General features: G+C 42.1%; 1 protein-coding gene across 3 annotated transcripts in view; it reads left to right on the forward strand.

Moving 5' to 3' along the window:
• LOC129860857 (vitamin D3 receptor A-like) overlaps window positions 1-23,417 on the forward strand; it is a 117,353-nt gene extending 93,936 nt beyond the window's left edge. For all 3 annotated transcript variants that reach the window (XM_055931711.1, XM_055931710.1, XM_055931712.1), the window contains 6 exons: window positions 7,377-7,561; window positions 7,787-7,886; window positions 9,914-10,097; window positions 13,439-13,593; window positions 18,084-18,200; window positions 19,118-23,417. In XM_055931711.1, the coding sequence (XP_055787686.1) occupies window positions 7,377-7,561; window positions 7,787-7,886; window positions 9,914-10,097; window positions 13,439-13,593; window positions 18,084-18,200; window positions 19,118-19,371 (995 nt within the window). In that variant the 3' untranslated portion in view covers window positions 19,372-23,417. The remainder of the gene's footprint in view (window positions 1-7,376; window positions 7,562-7,786; window positions 7,887-9,913; window positions 10,098-13,438; window positions 13,594-18,083; window positions 18,201-19,117) is intronic.
• The last annotated feature ends 3,042 nt before the right edge of the window (window positions 23,418-26,459 follow it).

A 26,459-nucleotide genomic window follows, 5' to 3' on the forward strand; every position in this document is an offset into this window, starting at 1 on the left:
AAGATGCCACTACTAAAGAACACCAATAATAGGAGACTTGCTTATTCCAAGAAACATGAGCAATGGATATTAGACCAGTGAAAATCTGTTCTTTGGTCTGATGGTTCCAGATTTTTGGTTCCAACCGCTGTGTCTTTGTGAGACGCGGAGTAGGTGAACGGATGATCTCTGCGTATGTGGTTCTCACCTTGAAGCATGGAGGAGTAGGTGTGATAGTGCTTTGCAGGAAACAGTCAGTGATTTATTTAGAATTCAAAGCACACTTAACCAGCATGGCTACCACAGCATTCTGCAGCGATACGTCATCCCGTCTCGTTTGCACTTAGCGGGACTATCATTTGTTTTTCAACAGAACATTGACCCAAAACACACCCAGGCTGTGTAAGGGCTATTTGACCAAGAAGGAGAGTGGTAGAGTGCTGCATCAAATGACCTGACCTCCACAATCACGACCTCAACCCAATTGAGTTGGTTTGGGATGAGTTGGACCGCAGAGTGAAGGAAAAGCAGCCAACAAGTGCTCAGCATATGTGGGAACTCCTTCAAGAATGTTGGAAATTTGAGGCTGTAACTTAATAAAATGTGGAAAAAGTGAAGGGGTCTGAATACTTTCTGAATGCACTGCATAACACGAGCCAGCTGCCTGGCTGTGGTTACAGTCAGGTCCCAAAGACTGTTTTATGAACTTCTTTTCATTCAATTTGCTGTTCAGTGGGAAGACTTTTGGCAAATAATAGACAAAAACATAAAATACATTCTACCACAGGCACAGCTGCTGTTAACTTGATCTGTCAGCATGTGAGCATGAAACAGCCAACATTTGTTTTACAGTTGCGTAATTCCTTTTCTGACAAGGGTAGTCCGGAAAGCTTTTTGCATGAATAACGCAATAGCCATTTTGTGCAAATGAAGTGAGCAGAAGTTTCTAGAGAGCATCAGTCAAGACAGGAATGTCTTGCCGTGAAGTTGATTCACATGTGACTCACTTAGAAAAGGAATTTAGTTGCTGTATATCTACAAGGCTAACTTGTAGCAGTTACATGACTTTACCTACCACGTGCGTATTGATTTTGTTCATCCACACCGTACGCCATCATGACATGCAGGTTAAAATATCAACTACACTGAACAAAAATAGAAACGCAACAATTTCAAAGATTTAACTGAGTTAGTTTCTAATAGGAAATCAGTCAATTTAAATAAATAAATTAGGCCCTTATCTATGGATTTCACGTGACTGGGAATACAGATATGTATCTGTTAGTCACAGATACCTTGAAATAAAGGTAGGTGTGTGAATCAGAAAATCAGTCAGTATCAGGTGTGACCAACATTTGCCTCATGCAGCGCGACATATCTCCTACACATATAGTTGATCACTCCTATTCAATGTCTGAGCGAAGTTGCTTGATATTGTCGGGAACTAGAACATGCTGTCGTACACATCGATCCAGAGCATCCCAAACAGGTTTAATGGGTGACATGTCTGGTGAGTATGTAGGCCACTAAAACAACATTGGTGGTGGCATGTGGTCTAGAAATTAACATTTTAAATTATCTTCCAACTGTACGCTCCCTCAACTTGAGACATCTGTGGTGTTGTGTGACAACATTTTAGTGGCCTTTTATTGTCCCCAGCCAGCAAAAGGTGCACCTGTGTAATGATCATGCTGTTTAATCAGCTTCTTGATATGCCACACCTATCAGGTGAGTAGATTATTATGGCAAAGGAGAAGTGCTCACTAACAGGGATGTAAACACAATTTGAGAGAAATAAGCTTTTTGTGGTTTTGGAATATTTCTGGGATCTTTCCTTTCAGCTTATGAAACATGGGACCAGCAGTTTACATGTTGCTTTATATTTTTGTTCAGTATAGTTTTAGGATTTCTTGTGGTTTCTTCCTAATTGTTCCTATGTGGGGTGCTCTACATTTAGGAGATGAACACTTCATCTCTTGAGCAGTTTTTTTGGGAGATTATCTCGTGTTTGTGCATTGGGCTATTAAACAAGCCTGTTTTAGATGCCCAGCCAATGAATGTGTGAACACAAGCTGTCGCCCAACAAAGACCACCCAGTGAGCTATGAGTGGTGAGTGCGGTGAGCGCTCATTGACAGCTCCACTCAGCGAATGCTTATTGAGCCCTTCTTGTGCTTGAATGTAAGTACCTAGCTTCTTGGGTTTTAATGGGCATGTTAAATGTGACTCTTCAAGGAAAAGTGATGGTGGCCAAAATTAAATCTAGCGTATTTTTATCATTGCCGGACTTTGCTGCTCAACATTAGCTCTCAGTTCAGTTGATTTGTTCATGGACTGTGGCTGCCTGCCGGGTGTTTCATTGTTTGGCTCTATACTGCAATTCCATAATTGACAGAATTCTATGGATCCTTGCTGGATCTCCACTCAGAGATGAGTTTTCTCACTTGGGTTGAAATCTGATATGAAGAGACCCCACATGACGTTCCAGTTTAGGTGGCATTGTTGTTCCCCACAGGAGGATCACTTTACTACGACATAGGCCTACTTTTGTATTTTGGCAAATCCTTTACATGTTGCGTTTTATATTTTTGTATAATGTATATTCATTTGGGGGCATGTCAAAAATGAAACATTCATGGACATTTAGCTAGCTTACTATTGCTAGCTAGTTTGTCCTGGTAGATGAACATTGGGTTGTTATTTTAACTGAAATGGATTATGGTCCTTTTTTGTTGCTGGATCCTTGTAGAATTTTGACCTATGTCTGGGCATCGAACATCAAGCTGCGCATCTAGCCTGTTGAGACGATTTATTCCAACAGTCTAATGGTTTTATATATGCTATTGCAAAAAAATATAATTTGACGGTTTTAGGTAGGCACTCCATTAGAAAATGCAAAAAAAATGATAATTTGTTTGTTACTGTAGGCTATATATATATATATACTTTTGTGATATACTGTATATATATATATATATATATATATATATATATATATATATATATATATATATATATATATATATATATATATATATATATACAGTATATCACAAAAGTGAGTACGCCCCTCACATTTTTGTAAATATTTGAGTGTATCTTTTCATGTGACAACACTGAAGAAATGACACTTTGCTACATTGTAAAGTAGTGAGTGTACAGCTTGTATAACAGTGTACATTTGCTGTCCCCTCAAAATAACTCAACACACAGCCATTAATGTCTAAACCGCTGGCAACAAAAGTGAGTACACCCCTAAGTGAAAATGTCCAAATTGGGCCCAATTAGCCATTTTCCCTCCCCGGTGTCATGTGACTCTTTAGTGTTACAAGGTCTCAGGTGTGAATGGGGAGCAGGTGTGTTAAATTTGGTGTCATCGCTCTCACACTCCCTCATACTGACTGGTCACTGGAAGTTCAACATGGCACCTCATGGCAAAGAACTCTCTGAGGATCTGAAAAAAATATTTGTTGATCTACATAAAGATGGCCTGGGCTATAAGAAGATTGCCAAGACCCTGAAACTGAGCTGCAGCACGGTGGCCAAGACCATACAGAGGTTTAACTGGACAGGTTCCTCTCAGAACAGGCCTCGCCATGGTCGACCAAAGAAGTTGAGTGCACGTGCTTGGCGTCATATCCAGAGGTTGTCTTTGGGAAATAGACGTATGAGTGCTGCCAGCATTGCTGCAGAGGTTGAAGGGGTGGGGGGTCAGCCTGTCAGTGCTCAGACCATACGCCGTACACTGCATCAAATTGGTCTGCATGGCTGTCGTCCCAGAAGGAAGCCTCTTCTAAAGATGATGCACAAGAAAGCCCGCAAACAGTTTGCTGAAGACAAGCAGACTAAGGACATGGATTACTGGAACCATGTCCTGTGGTCTGATGAGACCAAGATAAACGTATTTGGTTCAGATGGTGTCAAGCGTGTCTGGCGGCAACCAGGTGAGGAGTACAAAGACAAGTGTGTCTTGCCTACAGTCAAGCATGGTGGTGGGAATGTCATGGTCTGGGGCTGCATGAGTGCTGCCGGCACTGGGGAGCTACAGTTCATTGAGGGAACCATGAATGCCAACATGTACTGTGACATACTGAAGCAGAGCATGATCCCCTCCCTTCGGAGACTGGGCCGCAGGGCAGTATTCCAACATGATAATGACCCCAAACACACCTCCAAGACGACCACTGCCTTGCTAAAGAAGCTGAGGGTAAAGGTGATGGACTGGCCAAGCATGTCTCCAGACCTAAACCCTATTGAGCATCTGTGGGGCATCCTCAAACGGAAGGTGAAGGAGTGCAAGCTCTCTAACATCCACCAGCTCCGTGATGTCGTCATGGAGGAGTGGAAGAGGACTCAAGTGTCAACCTGTGAAGCTCTGGTGAACTCCGTGCCCAAGAGGGTTAAGGCAGTGCTGGAAAATGATGGTGGCCACACAAAATATTGACACTTTGGGACCAATTTGGACATTTTCACTTAGGGGTGTACTCACTTTTGTTGCCAGCGGTTTAGACATTAATGGCTGTGTGTTGAGTTATTTTGAGGGGACAGCAAATGTACACTGTTATACAAGCTGTACACTCACTACTTTACATTGTAGCAAAGTGTCCTTCAGTGTTGTCACATGAAAGGATATACCCAAATATTTACAAAAATGTGAGGGGTGTACTCACTTTTGTGATATACTGTATATATATATATATATAAAAACCCCAACACCTCAATTCACCTTCACAAAGAAATGCATTCATATTTATGGTAGGTCTTTAGAATCATAAAAAATATATATATATATATATTGAATTTCAAAAGATGAGTATCATATTTTAAGTTGTATGTTACTAATCTGTGCTTAATAGCCTATGGCTATGCTTCCGCAAGTGCTCACATGTAGAACAGTTTGTATAGCGCCTGTAATGCTCTACAAAAATTGTATATTTTGAAAAATAGATCCCATGCTGTAATTATATATTTTTTGCAAATGTATGTTTTAGAAATCGTAGAACCTGTTCTTTCTGAAATCCAAACGTCTTACTTTCCTGAAGGATGATTTGGAATAAGTAACTTTTTTGGTGAGCTCCGTTCCCTTTGTCATTTACCTGCACTGCAGTCTCTTCACAAGGCAATTAATAATATTCTCACCCATCAGACAATAGTCAATTTAATCTGGTCATTAGGCTACATCTATTATTATAGGGCTATGTGTGAAGTGAGATTTGATATAGTTTAGGTGTAGACAACCTGTGAAGGAAAAACTCTAACAGTGTGTTGAATAGACTTATTTAGGAAAAGGCAAGGACTGGTGTTTAAAATGTTAAATTCATGACCTCAAAATAATGCTCTGTCTTTTGTTACTGTAGTTATCTATCATTAATCTCTCTAAGTTCATCTTTCAAATACCCATGTGGGGTCGTATGCTCCTGAAAACCAATGAGTAGATGGGAGAAGCGGGACTTGCAGCACGTCAGGTGTCTCACCTAGATCCATGTTCTGTTTTAGTGCTTGGCTACGCAGACGCTCGGTCACACGCGTGACTGGTGTGGGTGAAATGATTGAATAACATGTGTGTTCATTTTATTTTGTAACGCTCGCAAACGCAATGTGTCCAGTGAGGTTTTGTTTGTTTATTTATTTATTTATTTCACCTTTATATAACCAGGTAGGCAAGTTGAGAACACGTTCTCATTTACAACTGCGACCTGGCCAAGATAAAGCAAAGCAGTGCGACACATACAACAACAGAGTTACACATGAAGTAAAACAAACATACAGTCAATAACACAGTAGAAAAATAAGTCTATATACAATGTGAGAAAGTGAGGTGAGATAAGGGAGGTAAAGGCAAAAAAAGCCCATGGTGATGAAGTAAATACAATATAGCAAGTAAAACACTGGATTGGTTGATTTGCAGTGGATGAATGTGCAAAGTAGAGAGAAATAATGGGGAGCAAAATAAATAAATACAGTAGGGAAAGAGGTAGTTGTTTGGGCTAAATTATAGATGGGCTATGTACAGGTGCAGTAATCTATGAGCTGCTCTGACAGCTGGTGCTTAAAGCTAGTGAGGGAGATGAGTGTTTCCAGTTTCAGAGATTTTTGTAGTTCGTTCCAGTCATTGGCAGCAGAGAACTGGAAGGAGAGGCGGCCAAAGGAAGAATTGGTTTTGGGGGTGACCAGAGAGATATACCTGCTGGAGCGCGTGCTACAGGTGGGTGCTGCTATGGTGACCAGCGAGCTAAGGGGGGACTTTACCTAGCAGGGTCTTGTAGATTACCTGGAGCCAGTGGGTTTGGCGACGAGTATGAAGCGAGGGCCAGCCAACGAGAGTGTACAGGTCGCAGTGGTGGGTAGTATATGGGGCTTTGGTGACAAAACGGATGGCACTGTGATAGACTGCATCCAATTTATTGAGTAGGGTATTGGAGGCTATTTTGTAAATGACATCACCGAAGTCGAGGATTGGTAGGATGGTCAGTTTTACAAGGGTATGTTTGGCAGCATGAGTGAAGGATGCTTTGTTGCAGAATAGGAAGCCAATTCTAGATTTAACTTTGGATTGAGAATGTTTAATGTGAGTCTGGAAGGAGAGTTTACAGTCTAACCAGACACCTAGGTATTTGTAGTTGTCCACATATTCTAAGTCAGACCCGTCCAGTGTAGTGATGTTGGACAGGCGGGCAGGTGCTGGCAGCGATCGGTTGAAGAGCATGCATTTAGTTTTACTTGTATTTAAGAGCAATTGGAGGCCACGGAAGGAGAGTTGTATGGCATTGAAGCTCGCCTGGAGGGTTGTTAACACAGTGTCCAAAGAAGGGCCAGAAGTATACATAATGGTGTCGTCTGCGTAGAGGTGGATCAGAGACTCACCAGCAGCAAGAGCGACATCATTGATGTATACAATGTTAGCCTCTGTCTGGTACATTTGATATGATTATTTGTTTCATCCGTTGAAACTAAAATGAACTTCTAGTTTAGTTTCCATGTATTTACTAATGTGTAGTTGATAGCCTCTGTCTGGTACATTTCTATATTTCTACATTGCTTTGTGTATCATCTTGTAGTGGTTTACCGCAGTATGGAAAATTGGCATTATGTATGTTTGTTTGAGAAACGGAACAGCTCAGATGACACTTGTTGGTGCGAATGGTGGTTTTCCTGGGAAGAACATAAGCCTACACGCATTCTACTGAGTCTTGTTTCAACCCTCTCTCATAGCTGCTGTTTGTGTGAAGAAAACTATCAGCTAGTGATAGAAACTCACTTAATCGACCACTGTTGTCAGGAGATCTGAGAGGCTCCTGTGAAAGGCAATCAGGCTAGCTAGCTGTGTTTCTACTTTCCCACCACTCCTCTTCTCACCTGTCTCCCCTTCGCCTCCCCCTTCGCCTCCCTCTCCCCCAGTCATCCTGACAGATGAGGAGGTGCAGAGGAAGAAGGATCTGATCCAGAAGAGGAAGGAGGAGGAGGCGGCGCGGGAGGCCCTGAGACCAAGGCTGAATGACGAGCAGAGCCAGGTCATCGCATCATTGGTGGAGGCACACCACAAGACCTACGACGACTCCTACTCCGACTTCTCACACTTCAGGGTCTGTACTGATCGAAATATGCTTAGCCACTCACGTTCTCAATTTTTTTGCTATATATATTTTATTGCGATAGGAAATCACAGCTATTGCATGACATGCATTTAATGTTTTACCATTTTCACTTCAAGTGATTCTGGGTCTGTTGTTTTGTCAATCACTCCCATGTGCACTTTACAAGATAGACAACATGTATTCTTGTTAAATGCATGTGTTGTGTGTTTGCAGCCCCCGGTGCGAGAGGGCCCAGTAACACGCAGTGCCAGTCGTGCAGCCTCCTTTCACTCGCTGTCAGATGCCTCCTCAGACTCCTTCAACCACTCACCAGGTGAGGGACATATGCTCACGCGCAGACACACAGTATACATGCACCACAATCGCATGTTCCATTAACATGATGCGCAAGACTACCCTTGTCGTCATTGACAAGTCTCTCCAAATGTCTTGAGTCAATAAGTATTCAACCCCTTTGTTGAGGCAAGCCTAAATAAGTTCAGGAATAAAACTGTGCTTAATAAGTTCCATGGACTCTGTGTGCAATAATAGTGTTTTTATAACTACCTATTCTCTGTACCCCACACATACAATTATCTGTAAGGTCCCTCAGTCGAGAAATTAATTTCAAACACAGATTCAACCACAAAGACCAGCGAAAGAAGGGCACCTATTGGTAGAAGGGTAAAATAAAAAATCAGACATTGAATATCTCTTTGAGCATGGTGAAGTTATTACTTATACTTTGGATGTATCAATACACCCAGTCACTACAAAGATACAGGTGTCCTTCCTAACTCAGTTGCCGCAGTGGAAGGAAACCTCTCAGGGATTTCACCATGAGGTCAATGGTGGCTTTAAAACAGAGTTTTTAATGGGTGTGATAGGAGAAAACTGAGGATGGATAGTTACTTCCACAATACTAACCTAAATGACAGAGTGAAAAGAAGGAAGCCTGTACAGAATACGAAAATTCCAGAACTTCCATTCTGTTTGCAATAAGGCACTAAATGTGGCAAAGAAATTCACTTTATGTCCTGAATACAAATTGTTTAGGGCAAATCCAACACAACACATTCTTGAGTACCATTCTTCATATTTTCAAGCATGGTGGTGGCTGCATCATGTTATGGGTGTTCTTGTCATCGGCAAGGACTAAGAAGTTTTTACTTAAAAAAAAAAAAAAACTGAATAGAGCTAAGCACAGGAAAAATCCTAAAGGGAAAACCTGGTTGTCTGCTCTCCAAACAGACACTGGGAGACACAACCTTTCAGCAAGACAATAACCTAAAACACAAGGCCAAGTCTACACTGGAGTTGCTTACCAAGATGACGTTGAATGTTCCTGAGTGGTCTAGTTAGTTTTGACATAAATCGGCTTGAAGATCAATGCGTAGACTTAAATGGCTGTCTAGCAATGATCAATTACCTTCTTGAGGGAGCTTGAAGAATTTGAAAGATAATGTGCAAATATTGCACAATCAAGGTGTACAAAGGTCTAAGAGACTTACCCAGAATGACTCACAGCTGTAATTTCTGCCAAAGGTGATTGTACTATGTATTGACTCAGGGTGGTGAATACTTATGTAAATTAGATTTCTGTATATACTTTTCATAACATTTGGTAAAGTGTATATTTAAAAAGAATCCAGCTGTAACGCAACAAAATTGGTATCAGTCTAGGGGAATGATTACTGTTACTGCAGTAGGCTATAGGCCTATTTCAATCATATTTAAATACATTTAATGTTCAATAAATTTGAGTTCTGTTTTGCTACTTGTATGCTACTGTCTGAATATATTTCATAATGTATAGCCTTTCATGCTTATCCAATAAAATGTTAATGCTTACTGCACATTAGAGTAAGCTACCTCAATATTTGCAGCCGTAGGTGGTAATATCTCTCTGGGAGCTGATCTGTTGTAGGTCATGTGAATAATACTTATGTTAAGATGAGATTTGAATTGAGAAAATGATCTGAGAGAAGCACTGCCTTTCTTTCGATCCAATCAGTATCGACACATGCTCCAACAACGCACTTTTACTGTCTGTTCTCTTTGCGTGGTGTTTTGGGAAACGCATGTTATATCTTCGGCTGTTGTAGGAAAGATGCGTTGTTAAAGCACTCATAAGCCTAAGTTACATCACTTTCGGGAAACTGGGCCCTGGAAGAGTTGAATGGCCTTTTGTACCATTTCATTGTAAACCTTTTGCTTCCTTTAGCAACCATTTATTGCCACTGACATCTCTCCCTCGTTCACATTCCCCATGAACTCTTACATTTATCCTTTCTCTTTATTATTGAACACCTCTCTTTCTACCATCTCCATTAAACACCTTTGTTCTCTCTCCCTGTGTAGAGTCGGTGGACACCAAGCTGATGAAATTCAGCAGTCTATTGATGATGTACCAGGACAGTGCAGGCAGCCCGGACTCCAGTGAGGACGATGGCTCCAAGCTCTCCATGCTGCCCCACCTGGCTGACCTGGTCAGCTACAGCATCCAGAAGGTCATCGGCTTCGCTAAGATGATCCCTGGCTTCAGGTGGGACTCTTTGCATATCATGTGCCTTCTGGTCTGGGGTCAGTTCTACATTTTGCCCACTAATGGTTAAGGTTAGGATTGTACGTAGACGAAAATTCCCCCCGGAGCCCTACAATAGTACATTAAAGGGATTGTGTAGGACCTACACAAATGATTGCTCCACCATATTCTGTATCTTTAATTAGGCAATTACACAACAACATGTTGATCTGTCAGGCTCCTTCTGTACATTAAGCCTTTAGTAGTTATTTCTGTGGGTGGACGACTTCATTAATTCCATAGCTACAAGCTTTGGTACCGTGTGTTATTGTGTGTGTGTAAGGCATTTGATAAACACTTAGGACCTCCGGCGGGTACTGCGCAGTGCTCTTCCTGGAATACGCTGGAACAGAGTGATTGCATCACATGACGTGTTCAGTTAAGGTTCCCGATCCATCCCCAGATGTATGCAGCAGTGAACATGTTGTACAGAACATGCCATGAATACATATTCACAACAAGTTGGTTCATGTTTAACATGTGGTTCCGACAAAGCCGTAATGATGTCCTCGGCATGGGGAAGGGTGTGCCAGACAAATGTAACATTCATAGACTCACTAGAGAGTTGATTTACTGCGGGAATGAATCCTCATTCTCAAAATGATTAAATGCGTTAAGGCCAAGTCAAATATGCATAGGGAAGTGGTAAACTCTCATACTGTGTAAAATTGTACATTTTACTGACCTGCGTTTGAGTCATTCCTGCACCCTCTCCCCAATAGTTGATCTCCATGAACTATCAAAGCCTATGCGCTGTGCTTACAGTACTTATTTGGACTTCGGTCTCAGAAAGCATTCAGGTGAATGGCTGAAACCTGTATTTGTGATGAAGGGTTAGATCACAGGTGTAAACGGATCTCTCACCAGTCATATCAGTCGGTGTTGCATTTATTCAGGATTCACATTCAGTTACAGGATCTGTTTAGAATGACCTGGCTGGCTGGCTGTGTTAGTGTGGCTCATGACTCAGTCATTGGCAGGGAGACTGCCTGTTCCCCAGCAGAGGTGCTGTACGGGCACAGCGGATCAAGATTCCCAGTAATTAGGTGTGCGTGCTGAAAGCAAAACAACTTAATAAATCGGACATACTTTTTCTTGTTTACCTTCTGCTGGCACCTGTAGCACCAAAACAACTGTAAAAGCTACCTGTCTTCAGTTTGCTAGGGAAAAAAAGTTTTGTTACAACTTATACTTTTCGCACAACAACGTGTGCACATATCCCAATGTATTTAAATGGCTATAGGTTTGAATGGGAAAAATTCTGCTCGCTTCTAGTGACTTGTCTTGTCAAACATTTAAGCTAGAAACGCCTTTCAAATGTGCGAAACGTTCTGGAATAATGTGCTTGTATACAGATTTTTATAACCATGTATAACCATGTAACCATTTGTTTGACATGTACAGACTGACTCAATTTAGTTTGTGAAAAGATTGACACTTTTTGAACTATAACCATTTTAAATTTACATAAGCCCCATATACTTTAAAGGCAAAATTTGGATTCGCCGCCGATCTGTCCTCTAAAGTGAACTCTGGGAGAGGGGAAAAAATAACTCAGTTCTTTGTATTCACACTGCTCTTGCTTTTGAATGAGGACAACTCTTTTGCCACTTAATTGAACCTATTTTGTGGTCCGAGTCCTCTTTGCATTCTCATTGCTGTGTTTAGAAAGGGACCAATGTCTTAAACATTTTGTCAATGCACTGGGTCTATACATTCCATCAGAACGTGTTATCGGGCAGCTACATAGACCTACTTGCATTTTGGAAGCTAATAGATTGCATTATTTTAAAAGTTAAGACATAATAGTTGTAATTGGAAGATATTATTATAATGTAAATATTATTCTTAACAGAATACATAGCAGAAGAATAACTGCAGATTAAATAATGCAGTAATTGAAAAATGTAAACCCAATGTAGGCTACTGCCACTTTAAGTGCTAGAATAGATTTTGTAAAAACACACATGGCTTATGATGCTAATAGTATTCACTCAAGCTTACTAAAATATCCCGCTATAATATCTCCACACCTACAAACCACCTCAAAATAGCTCACTGTAACCAGAGAAGAAAAGGCAAAGTGACAATCTGTCTGTGTGAAAATACAAGGTTAACCATTTTTTGTATGGAGGTTAATGGGCAACATAAAATTCAATTACTAATTTGCTACGAAAGGTTTATTTGATCGAATAGAAATTTTGGTTTCTGTGAATGTGCGCACGTGGCATTACGGCAACTTTGAGACAAACTACTTTATATCGGAGTTGTTCACGCGTGTATCTGCCCTCTCATTGGCTAGAATGTTCCCGGCTAATCCTACCGTCTCCGCCTTTTGCAGATGTATTCCCATAGTTAGAGCAGTCAGTTCAGTATCCTGTTAGTATTGGCAAAGATTATCTATATACTAACCAGTTGGCCTATGAAAACCATATTACTACTGCAGTCACAACCACTACAGTGGGACCATTTTATTTGCATATGTGCCTAAATATTTTGGTGTTAGACCTGGTATTTAAATTTTGGAGCACCAGTGTGACAAAAAAAATGAAGGATTCTAGCTTTATTACCTCAAATATTTTCATTGTGCCCCTAAATTTCTTAGTGTGTGCCTCCCTTTTCCTACTACCACTACTCTTTCACAACCATATACTTCAAGACTAGCAAGTACACACATTTACCTCAGGTAATGTCATTTTCTAGTTTGGTGTTAACCTTGGTACAGGTCTGTGAATATGGATGGGGAGAGGGAGAGATGTGGGTGGAGGGGTAGAACAGCATGCCCCTGTGTGCTCCTGCTCAAAAGAAAAGAGTGGAATGCCGTTGTCCTGGTAACCATATAATGCATTGTACATCTTGTCCTTCCTGTTTCTCTCCTCCCCTAGAACATTCTAGAGAACAGTGCTGATTCACTCATCCTGTCAGAAGACACGCTGTGGGTACAAAAAATAAAAATGAGTGAGATGGAAATAGATTTGTTTTCTTCAGACAATCCTGCAATTCCAGTTTCAAGGATAAGAACTACTTTGTTTTGCTAGGAAGTAAAAGAAAGGCATTGTCCAATGGGCTCAAATTCCAGGCTGGTTATGGTGTTATGCTGATTCCCCCATCTTTTGGTACCAATGGAACCCAATCTTTAAATCTGTACTGAATCGCACAATGCGAGAAACGGGTTCCTATTGCCTCAATTCTTCAGCTGGTATAATAGAAGCCGATAAGAGGCCATCTGTGTGATGTGATGATGGGTAAGGGCACCCTGTCACACTGCATGTTTGGCTCAGTACATGTTATTGTGTTTCCAGAGGGCTGACTGCTGAGGACCAGATCGCCCTGCTCAAGTCAAGTGCCATCGAGATCATTATGCTACGCTCCAACCAGTCTTTCAACCTAGAGGATATGTCCTGGAGCTGTGGTGGTAGCCCTGACTTCAAGTACTGCATCAACGACGTCACCAAGGGTGAGACAGACACACACGCACGCGCGCACACACACACACACACACACACACACACACACACACACACACACACACACACACACACACACATATGTAGAGTGCTGTGAAAAAGTATTTGCCCCCTTCCTGATTTCTTATTTTTTTGCACATTTGTCACACTTAAATGTTTCAGATCATCAAACACATTTTAATATTACACAAAGATAACCCAAGTAAACACAAATTGCAGTTTAAGTGATTATTTTATTTATTAAGGGAAAAAAGCTATCCGAACCTTCATGGCCCTATGTGAAAAAGTAATTGCCCCCTAAATCTAAAAACTGGTTGTGCCACCCTCAGCGGCAACAACTGCAGTCAAGTGTTTGCGGTAACTGACAATGAGTCTTTCACATCGCTGTGGAGGAATTTTGGCCCACTCTTTGCAGAATTGTTTTAATTCAGCCACATTGGAGGGTTTTCGAGCATGAACTGCCTTTTTAAGGTCACGCCACAGCATCGCAATCGGATTCAAGTCTGGACTTTGACTAGGCCACTCCAAAACCCTCATTTTGTTTTTTTAAGCCATTCAGAGGTGGACTTGCTGGTGTGTTTTGGATCATTGTCCTGCTGCAGAACCCAAGTGCGCTTCAGCTTGAGGTCACGAACTGATGGCCAGACATTCTCCGTCAGGATTTTTTGGTAGAGAGCAGAATTCATGGTTCCATCAATCACAGCAAGTCGTCCAGGTCCTGAAGTAGCCCCAGACCATCACACTACCACCACCATATTTGACTGTTGGTATGATGTTCTTTTTCTGAAATGCTGTGTTACTTTTATGCCAGATGTAACGGGACGCACACCTTCCAAAAAGTTATACTTTTGTCTCATCAGTCCACAGAATATTTCCCAAAAGTCTTGGGGATCATCAAGATGTTTTTTTGCCAAAAGTGAGACGAGCCTTTATGTTCTTTTTGGTCAGCAGTGGTTTTTGCCTTGGAACTCTGCCATGAATGCCATTTTTGCCCAGTCTCTTTCTTATGGTTGAGTCATGAACACTGACCTTAACTGAGGCAAGTGAGGCCTGCAGTTCTTTAGATGTTGTTGTGGGTTCTTTTGTGACCTCTTGGATGAGTCGTCGCTGCACTCTTGGGGTAATTTTGGTAGGCCGGCCACTCCAGGGAAGGTTCACCACTGTTCCAAATTTTCTCCATTTGTGGATTGTGGCTCTCACGTGGTTCGCTGGAGTCCCAAAGCTTTAGAAATGGCATTGTAACCCTTTCCAGACTGAAAGATGTCAATTACTTTGTTTCTCATCTGTTCCTGAATTTCTTTGGATCGCGGCATGATATCTTGCTGTTTGAGATCTTTTGGCCTACTTCACTTTGTCAGACAGGTTCTATTTAAGTGATTTCTTGATTCAACAGGTCTGGCACTAATCAGGCCTGGGTGTGGCTAGTGAAATTGAACTCAGCTTTCCCAAAAATGTGATTAACCACAGTAAATTCATGATTTAACAAGGGAGGGGGAATTACTTTGTCACATAGGGCCATGAAGGTTCGGATAGCTTTTTTCCCTTAATAAATTAAAGTATCACTTAACTGAATTTTGGGTTTATTTGGGTTATTTTTGTGTAATATTAAAATTTGTTTTATCTGAAACATCGAAGTGTGACAAATGTGCAAAAAAATAAGAAATCAGGAAGGGGGCAAATACTTTTTCACAGCACTGTATATGCAGTTTAAGTCTTTGACATCAGCTGATGTAAGAAGGGCTTTATAAATAAATGTGATTGAAGTCGGAAGTTTACCTACACCTGAGCCAAATACATTTAAACTCAGTTTTTCACAATTCCTGACATTTAATCCTAGTACAAATTCCCTGTCTTAGGTCAGTTAAGATCACCACTTTATTTTAAGAATGTGAAATATCAGAATAGTAGTTAAGAATGATTTATTTCTGCTTTTATTTCTTTCATCACATTCCCAGTTGGTCAGAAGTTTACATACACTCAATTAGTATTTGGTAGCATTGCCTTGAAATTGTTTAACTTGGGTCAAACGTTTTAGGTAGCTTTCCTCAAGCTTCCCACAATAAGTTGGGTGAATTTTGGCCCATTCCTCCTGACACAGCTGGTGTAACTGAGTCAGGTTTGTAGGCCTCCTTGCTCGCACACGCTTTTTCAGTTCTGCCCACACATTTTCTATAGAACTGAGGTTAGGGCTTTGTGATGGCCTCTCCAATACCTTGACTTTGTTGTCCTTAAGCCATTTTGCCACAACTTTGGAAGTATGCCTGGAGTCATTGTCCATTTGGAAGACCCATTTGCGACCCAAGCTTTAACTTCCTGACTAATGTCTTGAGATGTTTTTTCAATATATCCACATAATTTTAGTCCTCATGATGCCATCTATTTTGTAAAGTGCATCAGTCCCTCCTGCAGCAAAGCACCCCACAACATGATGCTGCCACCCCCGTGCATCACGGTTGGGATGGTGTACTTCGGCTTCCAAGCGTCCCCCTTTTTCCTCCAAACATAACGATGGTCATTATAGCCAAACAGTTCTATTTTTGTTTCATCAGACCAGAGAACATTTCTCCAAAAGGTACGATCTTTGTCCCCATGTGCAGTTGCAACCCATAGTCTGGCTTTTTTATGGCGGTTTTGGAGCAATGGCTTCTTCCTTGCTGAGCGGCCTTTCAGGTTATATTGAAAGATAGGACTCGTTTTACTGTGGATATAAATACTTTTGTACCTGTTTCCCCCCACATCTTCACAAGGTCATTTGCTGCTGTTCTGGGACCACGGCTACGTGGTCCCATGGTGTTTATACTTGCGTACTTTTGTTTGTACAGATGAACGTGGTACCTTCAGGCGTTTGGAAATTGTTCCCAAGGATGAACCAGACTTGTGGAGGTCTATAATTTTTCTGAGGGCTTTGCTTGACATGGGAAAAATAAATCAGCCAAGAGGCACTGAGTTTGAAGGCAGGCCTTGAAATACATCCACAGGTACACCTCCAATTGACTCAAATGATGTCAAATAGCTTTAGAAGCCTCTGATATGCTATGACATCGTTCTCTGGAATTTTCCAAGCTGTTTAAAGGCTCAGTCAACTTAGTTTATGGAAACATCTTACCCACTGGAATTAGGATACAGTAAATTGTAAGTGAAATTATCTGTCTGTAAACAATTGTTGTACAAAATCCTTGTCTTGCACAAAGTAGATGTCCTAACCGACTTGCCAAAACTATAGTTTGTTAACAAAAAATGTGTGGAGTGGTTGAAAAACGAGATTTAATGACTGCAGCCTAAGTGCATGTAAACTTCCGACTTCAACTGTATATATGCATGTATATGTGTATATATACACACACTCTTCACACTACATAATGTGCCTTCAGAAAGTATTCATACACCTTGACTTATTCCACATTTTGTTAGTCGGAATTCAAATTTGATTAAATTGATTTTGTTTCTCACCCATCTACACACAATGCCCATTAATGACAAAGTGCAAACATGTTTTTAGATATATTTGCACATTTATTTTAAATAAAATACAGAAATCTATTTTTTTATTTAACTAGGCAAGTCTGTTAAGAACAAATTCGTATTTACATTGATGGCCTACTAAAAGGCCTCCTGTTTGGCTGGGATTATAAAATAAATACAATACTAATATTGGACAAAACCCACATCACAACAAGTGAGACAACACAACACTACATGGAGACCTAAGACAACATCACAGCATGGTAGCAACATAACAACAACATGGTAGAAACACAAATCGGTAGCTGCATAAAACATGGTACAAAGATTATTGGGCACAGACAACAGCACAAAGGGCAAGAAGGTAGAGACAACAATACATCACACAGTACCAGTCAAGTTTGGACACACCTACTCATTCAAGGGTTTTTCATTATTGTAGAAAACAAATCAAAATATATTTGAGATTCTTCAAAGTAGCCACCCTTTGCCTTGATGACAGCTTTGCACACAACTGTGGAATGGCTTCAAAACAAGAATTTGAAAGTCCTTGAGTGGCCCAGCCAAAGCCGAGACTTGAATCCCATTTGAAAATCTATGGAAAGACTTGGAGATTGCTGTTCACCGCCGCTCCCCATTTAACTTAACGGAGCTTGAGAAAATCTGCAAGGAAGAATAGGAGAAAATCCCAAAGCTGATGAATACATACCCAAGGCGACTCAAAGCGGTAATAGCTGCCCAAGATGCTTTTACACAGTATTGACACACGGTATGAGTAGGCCTACTTATCTAAATTAGATTCCTGCGTTCATTTTTCTAAAAACATGTTTTCACTGTCATTATGTGGTATTGTGTGTAGATGGTTGAAGAAATGAGATATATATTTAATAGTTTTTTTTTATTCCGGCTGTAACACAACATGTGTTGAGGTATGAATACTTTCTGAAGGCGCTGTAGTTCAATCACTATGTCAAACCACATGAACACACACTTACCCCCTGTCTGCCGCTCCCTGTAGCGGGTCACACTCTGGACCTGTTGGAGCCGCTAGTGAAGTTCCAGGTGGGCCTGAAGAAACTCAGCCTCCATGAGGAGGAACACGTGCTGCTCATGGCCATCTGCCTGCTTTCTCCAGGTATCTACCTGACCGCTGCCATCTGTGCTTGTTCGTAGATGTGTTACATATGTTTTACATGTATGCCTTGTGTGTGCACGCAAGTTCAGCATGTGCTTGGTTATACTGAGTGTACAAAACATTAGAAACACCTGCTGACCAGGTGAAAGCTATGATTTCTTATTGATGTCAATTGTTAAATCCACTTCTATCAGTGTAGATGAAGGGGAGGAAACAGGTTAAAAGAGGATTTGAGACAATTGAGACATGGATTGTGTATGTGTGCCATTTACATGGTGAATGGGTAAGACAAAATATTTAAGTGACTTTGAAAGGGGTATTTTTATTTAACCTTTATGGAACTAGGCAAGAACAAATTATTATTTACAATGACGACCTACCCCGGGCAAACCCAGACGATGCTGGGCCAATTGTGCGCCGCCCTATGGGACTTCCAATCACGGCCGGTTGTGATACTGCCTGGAATCGAACCAGGGTCTGTGGTGACGCCACTAGCACTGAGATGCAGTGCCTTAGACCACTGTGGCACTTGGGAGCCCCAATGGTAGTAGGTGTCAGGTGCACCAGTTTGAGTGTGTCAAGAACTGCAATGCTGCTGGGTTTTTCACATTCCACAGTGTCCCGTGTGTATCAAGAATGGTCCACCACCCAAAGGACATCCAGCCAACTTGACACAACTGTTGGAAGCATTGGAGTCATCCAGCATGGGCCAGCATCCCTGTGGAACGCTTTCGACACCTTGTATAGTCCATGCCCCGATAAAATGAGGCTGTCCTGAGTGCAAAAGGGTGTGCAACTAAATTTTAGGAAGGTGTTCCTAATGTTTTGTACACTGTATGTTTGTATGGTGTGTTTGTGTGCATTCCCATCTCTTCTTCACTCCTTTTGACAGCCTCTCCCTCATCCCCTCGATGTAGATCGTCCAGGGGTGCAGGACCACGCTAAGATCGAGGTTCTCCAGGACAGTCTGTCGGAGGTGCTCCAGGCCTACATCAGGGTGAACCACCCGGGAGGACGGCTGCTCTATGCCAGGATGATCCAGAAGCTGGCCGACCTGCGCAGCCTCAACGAGGAGCACTCCAAACAGTACCGCTCGCTGTCCTTCCAGCCCGAGCACAGCATGCAGCTCACCCCGCTGGTGCTGGAGGTGTTTGGGAGCGAAGTGTCCTAGCAGCCACGCCGATCCCCACCACCACACCTCTGGTTGGAAGAGATGGACAGACGATCCCTCCCGTGAGGACCCCCGGGAGTTAATTTGTTGAGTTGCTGGATAGAGGGCTCAGTGATGGGGGTGATGGAAGGGTCTCTGAGGGGGAATAGCGGAATGGACCGGAAAGTCACACTGTCACAAACGGTTTTGGTGGGTTAATCAGGGTATTAAGGGTAAATAGAGGAGGAAGGGGTTTCGATATGGTTGTAATTTCCCGTTCATAAGAAAAAGGGAATTTCGAACAGAATGTATTTATAACTAAACTATATATATACAGTACCAGTCAAAAGTTTGGATACACCTACTCATTCGAGGGTTTTTCTTTATTTTTACTATTTTCTACATTGTAGAACAATAGTGAATACATCAAAACTATGAAATAACACATATGGAATCATGTACTAACCAAAAAAATGTTAAACAAATAAAAAAAATATTTTATTCTTTAGATTCTTCCAAGTAGTCGGGTGACCCTTTGCCTTGATGACAGCTTTGCACACTCTTGGCATTCTCTCAACCAGCGTCACCTGGAATGCTTTTCCAGCAGTCTTGAAGGAGTTCCCACATATGCTGAGCACTTGTTGGCTGCTTTTACTTCACTTTGCGGTTCAACTCATCCCTAACCATCTCAATTGGGTTGAGGTCGGGTGATTGGGGAGGCCAGGTCATCTGATCCAGCATTCATCATTCTCCTTCTCGGTCAAATAGCCCTTACACAGCCTGGGTGTGTTTTGGGTCATTGTCCTGTTGAAAAACAAATGATAGTCCTATTAAGTGCAAACCAGATGGGATGGTGTATCGCTGCAGAATGCTGTGGTAGCCATGCTGGTTACGTGTGCCTTGAGTTCTAAATAAATCACGACAGTGTCACCAGCAAAAGATCCCCACTCTATCACACCTCCTCCTCCATGCTTCACGGTGAGAACTACACATGCGGAGATCATCCGTTCACCTACTCTGCGTTACACAAAGACACGGCGGTTGGAACCAAAAATCTCAAATTTGGACTCATCAGACCAAAGGACAGATTTCCACCGGTCTGAGTGTCTAATGTCCATTGCTTGTGTTTCTTGGCCCAAGAAAGTCTCTTCTTATTACTGGTGTCCTTTAGTTGTGGTTTCTTTGCAGTATTTTGACCATGAAGGCCTGATTCAGGCAGTCTGCTCTGAACAGTTGATGTTGAAGTCTTTTACTTGAACTCTGTGAAGCATTTATTTGGGATGCAAATTAAGGTACTGTTAACTCTAATGAACTTATCCTCTGCAGCGGAGGTAACTCGGTCTTCCTTTCTTGTGGCGGTTCTCATGAGCCAGTTTCATCATAGCGCTTGAAGAAACTTTAAACGTTTTTAATGTTTTGGATTAACTAACCTTCATGTCTTGAAGTAATGATGGACTATCGTTTCTCTTTGCTTATTTGAGCTTTTCTAGCCATAATATGGACTTAGCCCTATTTGGTTAAATACCATCTTCTGTGTACCACCCCTACCTTGTCACAACACAGCTGATTGGCTCAAACGCGTTAAGGAAAGGAATTTCACAAATGTACTTTTAACAAGGCACACCTGTTAATTGAAATGCATTTCAGATGACTAACTCATGAACATGGTTGAGAAAATGCCAAGAGTGTGCAAAGCTGTCATCAAGGCAAAGGTGTGGCACTTTGAAGAATCTCAAATACAAAATATATTTTTGTTTAACTTTTTTGGTTACTACATGACTCCATATGTGTTATTTCATAGTTTTGATGTCTTCACTATTATTCTACAATGTAGAAAATTGTAAAACAAAGAAACACATTTTAATGAGTAGGTGTGTTCAAACTTTTGACTGGTACTGTATATACATACATGTAAGCTAATATCTATATTTAAGGTTGTTTCTACTAAAACAAATGGATGAGATGTCCTCTGTATATTATAAGATATGTAGGACCCAATTTGTGTGCATATGAATGTGTGTATGTATTGACGTAGGGTGTGTCAATTGCACACACACACACACACACACACAAATGCACCCTGAGTAGAGTGCAAGGGGCCTTTTTTTTTGTTTTTTTGTTTTTTTATGTTTCTGTATGAGAATACTGAATGACCACAAAAGGGTGTTGAGTACAGGCTCTGATGAAGTGTTTAGTAGTGGGACTGACATCTGTGTTTACGGTACCATTAATGTATTGTGGAAAGTGTTGGCTACACAAAGGATATATTTGGTAACAATTTGGTTCTGTTGCCCCCTTTCAGACGTCAAAATATACACATTTAACATTTAAAAAATCTCATAAGAGGAAAGAGAAACATGTTTTATTAGTATTGGTTAACTAGCTAAAATAAGATGGCTAAACTAACCTGGTAAGGTGACAAACTGCCCTGCATCAGGGAGAAGTTAGCCTTATATTGTACAATATACATTTTGAGTAATACGTACGCAAGCTTACAATCAAGAGCAGGAGTCATCGCCAGTCAAACATGTTTGTAATGATGTAGTAATTACTTCAACCTTTTAATCAAATCTGCAGATGCTCTTCATGCCTGATCAAATTCTATTCATGGTACAATACAATTACAATGTCACTCCCACCAGTTTCTGTTTGAGAGCCATGTTATGGCCTTAGTAGGTCGAGGGTTCAGCACATCACGAGTGTTTCCTCTCACGCCGTCTTCAGGTCTTGGTCACCCTCTTGTGGTCATTGTCTGTAAATACCACATTTCTGTACATAATAAGGGAAAAATAGGAAAATACTAAGAATTCAATTGTTGGGAAGAATGCTCTGGAGATATATGCAAGTATGAGATGTGCTATTTTCTTATGTTGTTCCTCTCTTTTGAGGACTTGATAAGCTTTGACCGCTATGTATACTTTTTTGGGGGGCGCAAACTCATTGGTTTTATTCGATTTGAGATTGTGTTTCCTGACATAAGCATTCATTCCGCTGCACCAAAATCTTTTCACTGAGACATTCTGACTCAACCTGCTGCTCTGTAAAGCTGCTCTGTAAAGCTACCATACCGTTAGAACCAGGAAAAAGACAACACAATCTTGTTCATGCTCTTTACTACTAACACTGCCTCAACTCAAACAGACAAGGATAAAGGCCAATCAGTCGCCATCGTGGCGGACATGCCTCTCTCCAACACGCCAGCCAGCCTGGCAGAACTCTTCATAGCTTTAATGTGACGGCATCCATTCAGGCCCAACTCAACAGCTGTAGTGCACCAAGAGCTGATGGGACTGAGTTTGTGAGCAGTGGCTTTGGATATGTCACACCGATGGAAGATGTGACGTCTCTTACCTGGGAAGTGATTAACACTGAACTGATCCAGTGATGAGAGTTTGGGGAGGTGGGCTCAGGTGTGAATAAAGGAGTGACTGTATAGAAGTGTATAGAATTTAAGAATCACAGAAGTGCAGTGTACAGAGCTCCCGATCCAAAGTCTGATGTTTTCTCCCATTGCAGCAGATGTCCAGACCCCACTGTGCGTAGACCAGGTATTGTGGAGAAAGCATACTTTTTTGTTGTTGCATATACATAAATCCATGTAAAGGAATGCAGGAAAGATCGGGTCAGAGGTTCTGATGGGAGGAACTCCTTCAAGAGCTCTCTCTGCCTGCTGCCAAGCTGGCTCAGAAAGACCGGCCCATAAACTGCACCCCTCTCCCAACGCAGGTCAGCAACTCCACCTCAGTAGCCTTACAAAAACCCTGTTAAACATTTAACAGATACCTCAATGAAACTGAACACTTTCATAATAGCATAGAAGGGAACCAAACATGTAACACAGTGACACACACACCATGACGTTTCTTCAGCAAATTCTGCAGTCTTCTGTTTTTTATCAAGCAAAAAGTCGCCATGTTCTTTTGAAGAAACTGCCTATAGGGCTGTGTTGCAGGCCCTGTATAGGGATCCATTGTTTTTTCCCAGGATGTCTGTTTTTCTAATCACAGCACGATAATCATGTGTAAAAGAGGCAGGCAATATAAACAACGGTCCACAATGTAAACAAAGTGTCAGTGAATCTAAATTCATGATTCCCGCTGCCACTGTCAAAAGTCCAGTCCTAATCCGGATTTCTATTTTTGAGGAATTAGCGAGGCCGAGGAATGACTCCGTAATATGTATATCATGCGGTCACCATCGCGGAGTTCAGGCAGGGCTTCTGTGATCAGGACCTTTTTAGGTTTACTATGACGTCACCTGGATTGGCTAAAATAATACATAAAGGTAATACATTTCTTCTTTCAATGTATTGTTAAGATCACTCTATTGCAGACAGTTTCCTGATAAGGCACTGATCACAGCGGCCCTGCCTATATTTTGGCCTGTATGGTTGCTGCTGTTGGTGGCTTTGTTGTATTGCTCTGGTGATATGGGAAGCAAGCTGAATCCCTGAGTTTATTGTATAGAGCCCTGCCGCCAGCCACTGTTTTAACCAAAACAAACTACCTCTCCCATCGCACATGTATTTTTTGGCATGATTGTGTTAACTTTTCTTATTTTAATACTAATTCATTGTATTTATTCATTTTACTTCTCAAATGCTGGATGATTTATCTCAACACACCTCAAAATAAGCCTACAGATCAAGAGGAAACGGTCGTTACTCCACATCTGTCTGCGGGTGGGGGGCTGAAACGGCTCATCTTTGTATTAAGTGTTCAACCCATTTATGCTACCTGGGATTGGACAGCTTGTAAACTGGGATATTATGACATCACTTCCACGCTAGAGGCCTCAGTTAGTTAGCGATCTGCATAGGTGACATGATGTGTGTATGATGTAGTAGTGTCAAGATTGATGGATTTTATTATGAACCGCTTATCATGTTTATTTCCTGTCTTGATGGTTTAGATGTCTGCTTTGCAGCCAGCTGCTCAGTCACCTGCTCAGTCTGCCCTCAGCTCAGTGTTCTACTGCCCCTCTTAGCTCATGGCTCTGGAATCCAGGGCTTTATTGTATCACGTGGATGTACAGGACACAGCCCCATGTTAGCACAGTGCTTTACCAACTAAGCATACCGTTTTAAATGGGTTTCTTTAAAGGATTCAATGATAGCGTGTGTGTGTAATCATTTTTTTTGTAGTGATGGTTGAGGCTGGGCAGTTATCTACCTACGTTCTTGAGAAGCGTGGAAGTTTTTCTTTGGATAGAGCGAGATGAGGAAAGATTGAGTAATCGAATGAATGTTGCTCGCTGTTTTGGAATCTTTTTCTTTTTCCTCTGATTTGCCTCTGCTACCTCTTTTTAATATGCGCTTGCTCACATGCACACATACAGTACTACAGTACGCACACATACAGTACTACAAACGCATACAGTACGCACGCATACAGTACTACAAACGCATACAGTACGCACGCATACAGTACTACAGTACGCATGCATACAGTACTACAAACGCATACAGTACTACAGTATGCACGCATACAGTACTACAAACGCATACAGTACTACAGTACGCACGCATACAGTACTACACTGCTCAAAAAAATAAAGGGAACACTTAAACAACACAATGTAACTCCAAGTCAATCACACTTCTGTGAAATCAAACTGTCCACTTAGGAAGCAACACTGATTGACAATAAATTTCACATGCTGTTGTGCAAATGGAATAGACAAAAGGTGGAAATTATAGGCAATTAGCAAGACACCCCCAAAAAAGGAGTGATTCTGCAGGTGGTGACCACAGACCACTTCTCAGTTCCTATGCTTCCTGGCTGATGTTTTGGTCACTTTTGAATGCTGGCGGTGCTCTCACTAGTGGTAGCATGAGACGGAGTCTACAACCCACACAAGTGGCTCAGGTAGTGCAGTTCATCCAGGATGGCACATCAATGCGAGCTGTGGCAAGAAGGTTTGCTGTGTCTGTCAGCGTAGTGTCCAGAGCATGGAGGCGCTACCAGGAGACAGGTCAGTACATCAGGAGACGTGGAGGAGGCCGTAGGAGGACAACAACCCAGCAGCAGGACCGCTACCTCCGCCTTTGTGCATGGATGATTAGGAGGAGCTCTGCCAGAGCCCTGCAAAATGACCTCCAGCAGGCCACAAATGTGCATGTGTCTGCTCAAACGGTCAGAAACAGACTCCATGAGGGTGGTATGAGGGCCCGACGTCCACAGGTGGGGGTTGTGCTTACAGCCCAACACCGTGCAGGACGTTTGGCATTTGCCAGAGAACACCAAGATTGGCAAATTCGCCACTGGTGCCCTGTGCTCTTCACAGATGAAAGCAGGTTCACACTGAGCACATGAGCACATGTGACAGACGTGACAGAGTCTGGAGACGCCGTGGAGAACGTTCTGCTGCCTGCAACATCCTCCAGCATGACCGGTTTGGCGGTGGGTCAGTCATGGTGTGGGGCGGCATTTCTTTGTGGGGCCGCACAGCCCTCCATGTGCTCGCCAGAGGTAGCCTGACTGCCATTAGGTACCGAGATGAGATCCTCAGAGCCCTTGTGAGACCATATGCTGACACATGCACATTTGTGGCCTGCTGGAGGTCATTTTGCAGGGCTCTGGCAGTGCTCCTCCTAATCCTCCTTGCACAAAGGCGGAGGTAGCGGTCCTGCTGCTGGGTTGTTGCCCTCCTACGGCCTCCTCCACGTCTCCTGATATACTGGCCTATCTGCTGGTAGCGCCTCCATGCTCTGGACACTACGCTGACAGACACAGCAAACCTTCTTGCCACAGCTTGCATTGATGTGCCATCCTGGATGAGCTGCACTACCTGAGCCACTTGTGTGGGTTGTAGACTCCGTCTCATGCTACCACTAGAGTGAGAGCACCGCCAGCATTCAAAAGTGACCAAAACATCAGCCAGGAAGCATAGGAACTGAGAAGTGGTCTGTGGTCACCACCTGCAGATTCACTCCTTTATTGGGGGTGTCTTGCTAATTGCCTATAATTTCCACCGTTTGTCTATTCCATTTGCACAACAGCATGTGAAATTTATTGTCAATCAGTGTTGCTTCCTAAGTGGACAGTTTGATTTCACAGAAGTGTGATTGACTTGGAGTTACATTGTGTTGTTTAAGTGTTCCCTTTATT

Source organism: Salvelinus fontinalis, chromosome 8, assembly GCF_029448725.1.
Source record: "Salvelinus fontinalis isolate EN_2023a chromosome 8, ASM2944872v1, whole genome shotgun sequence".
Lineage (NCBI taxonomy): Eukaryota > Metazoa > Chordata > Actinopteri > Salmoniformes > Salmonidae > Salvelinus > Salvelinus fontinalis.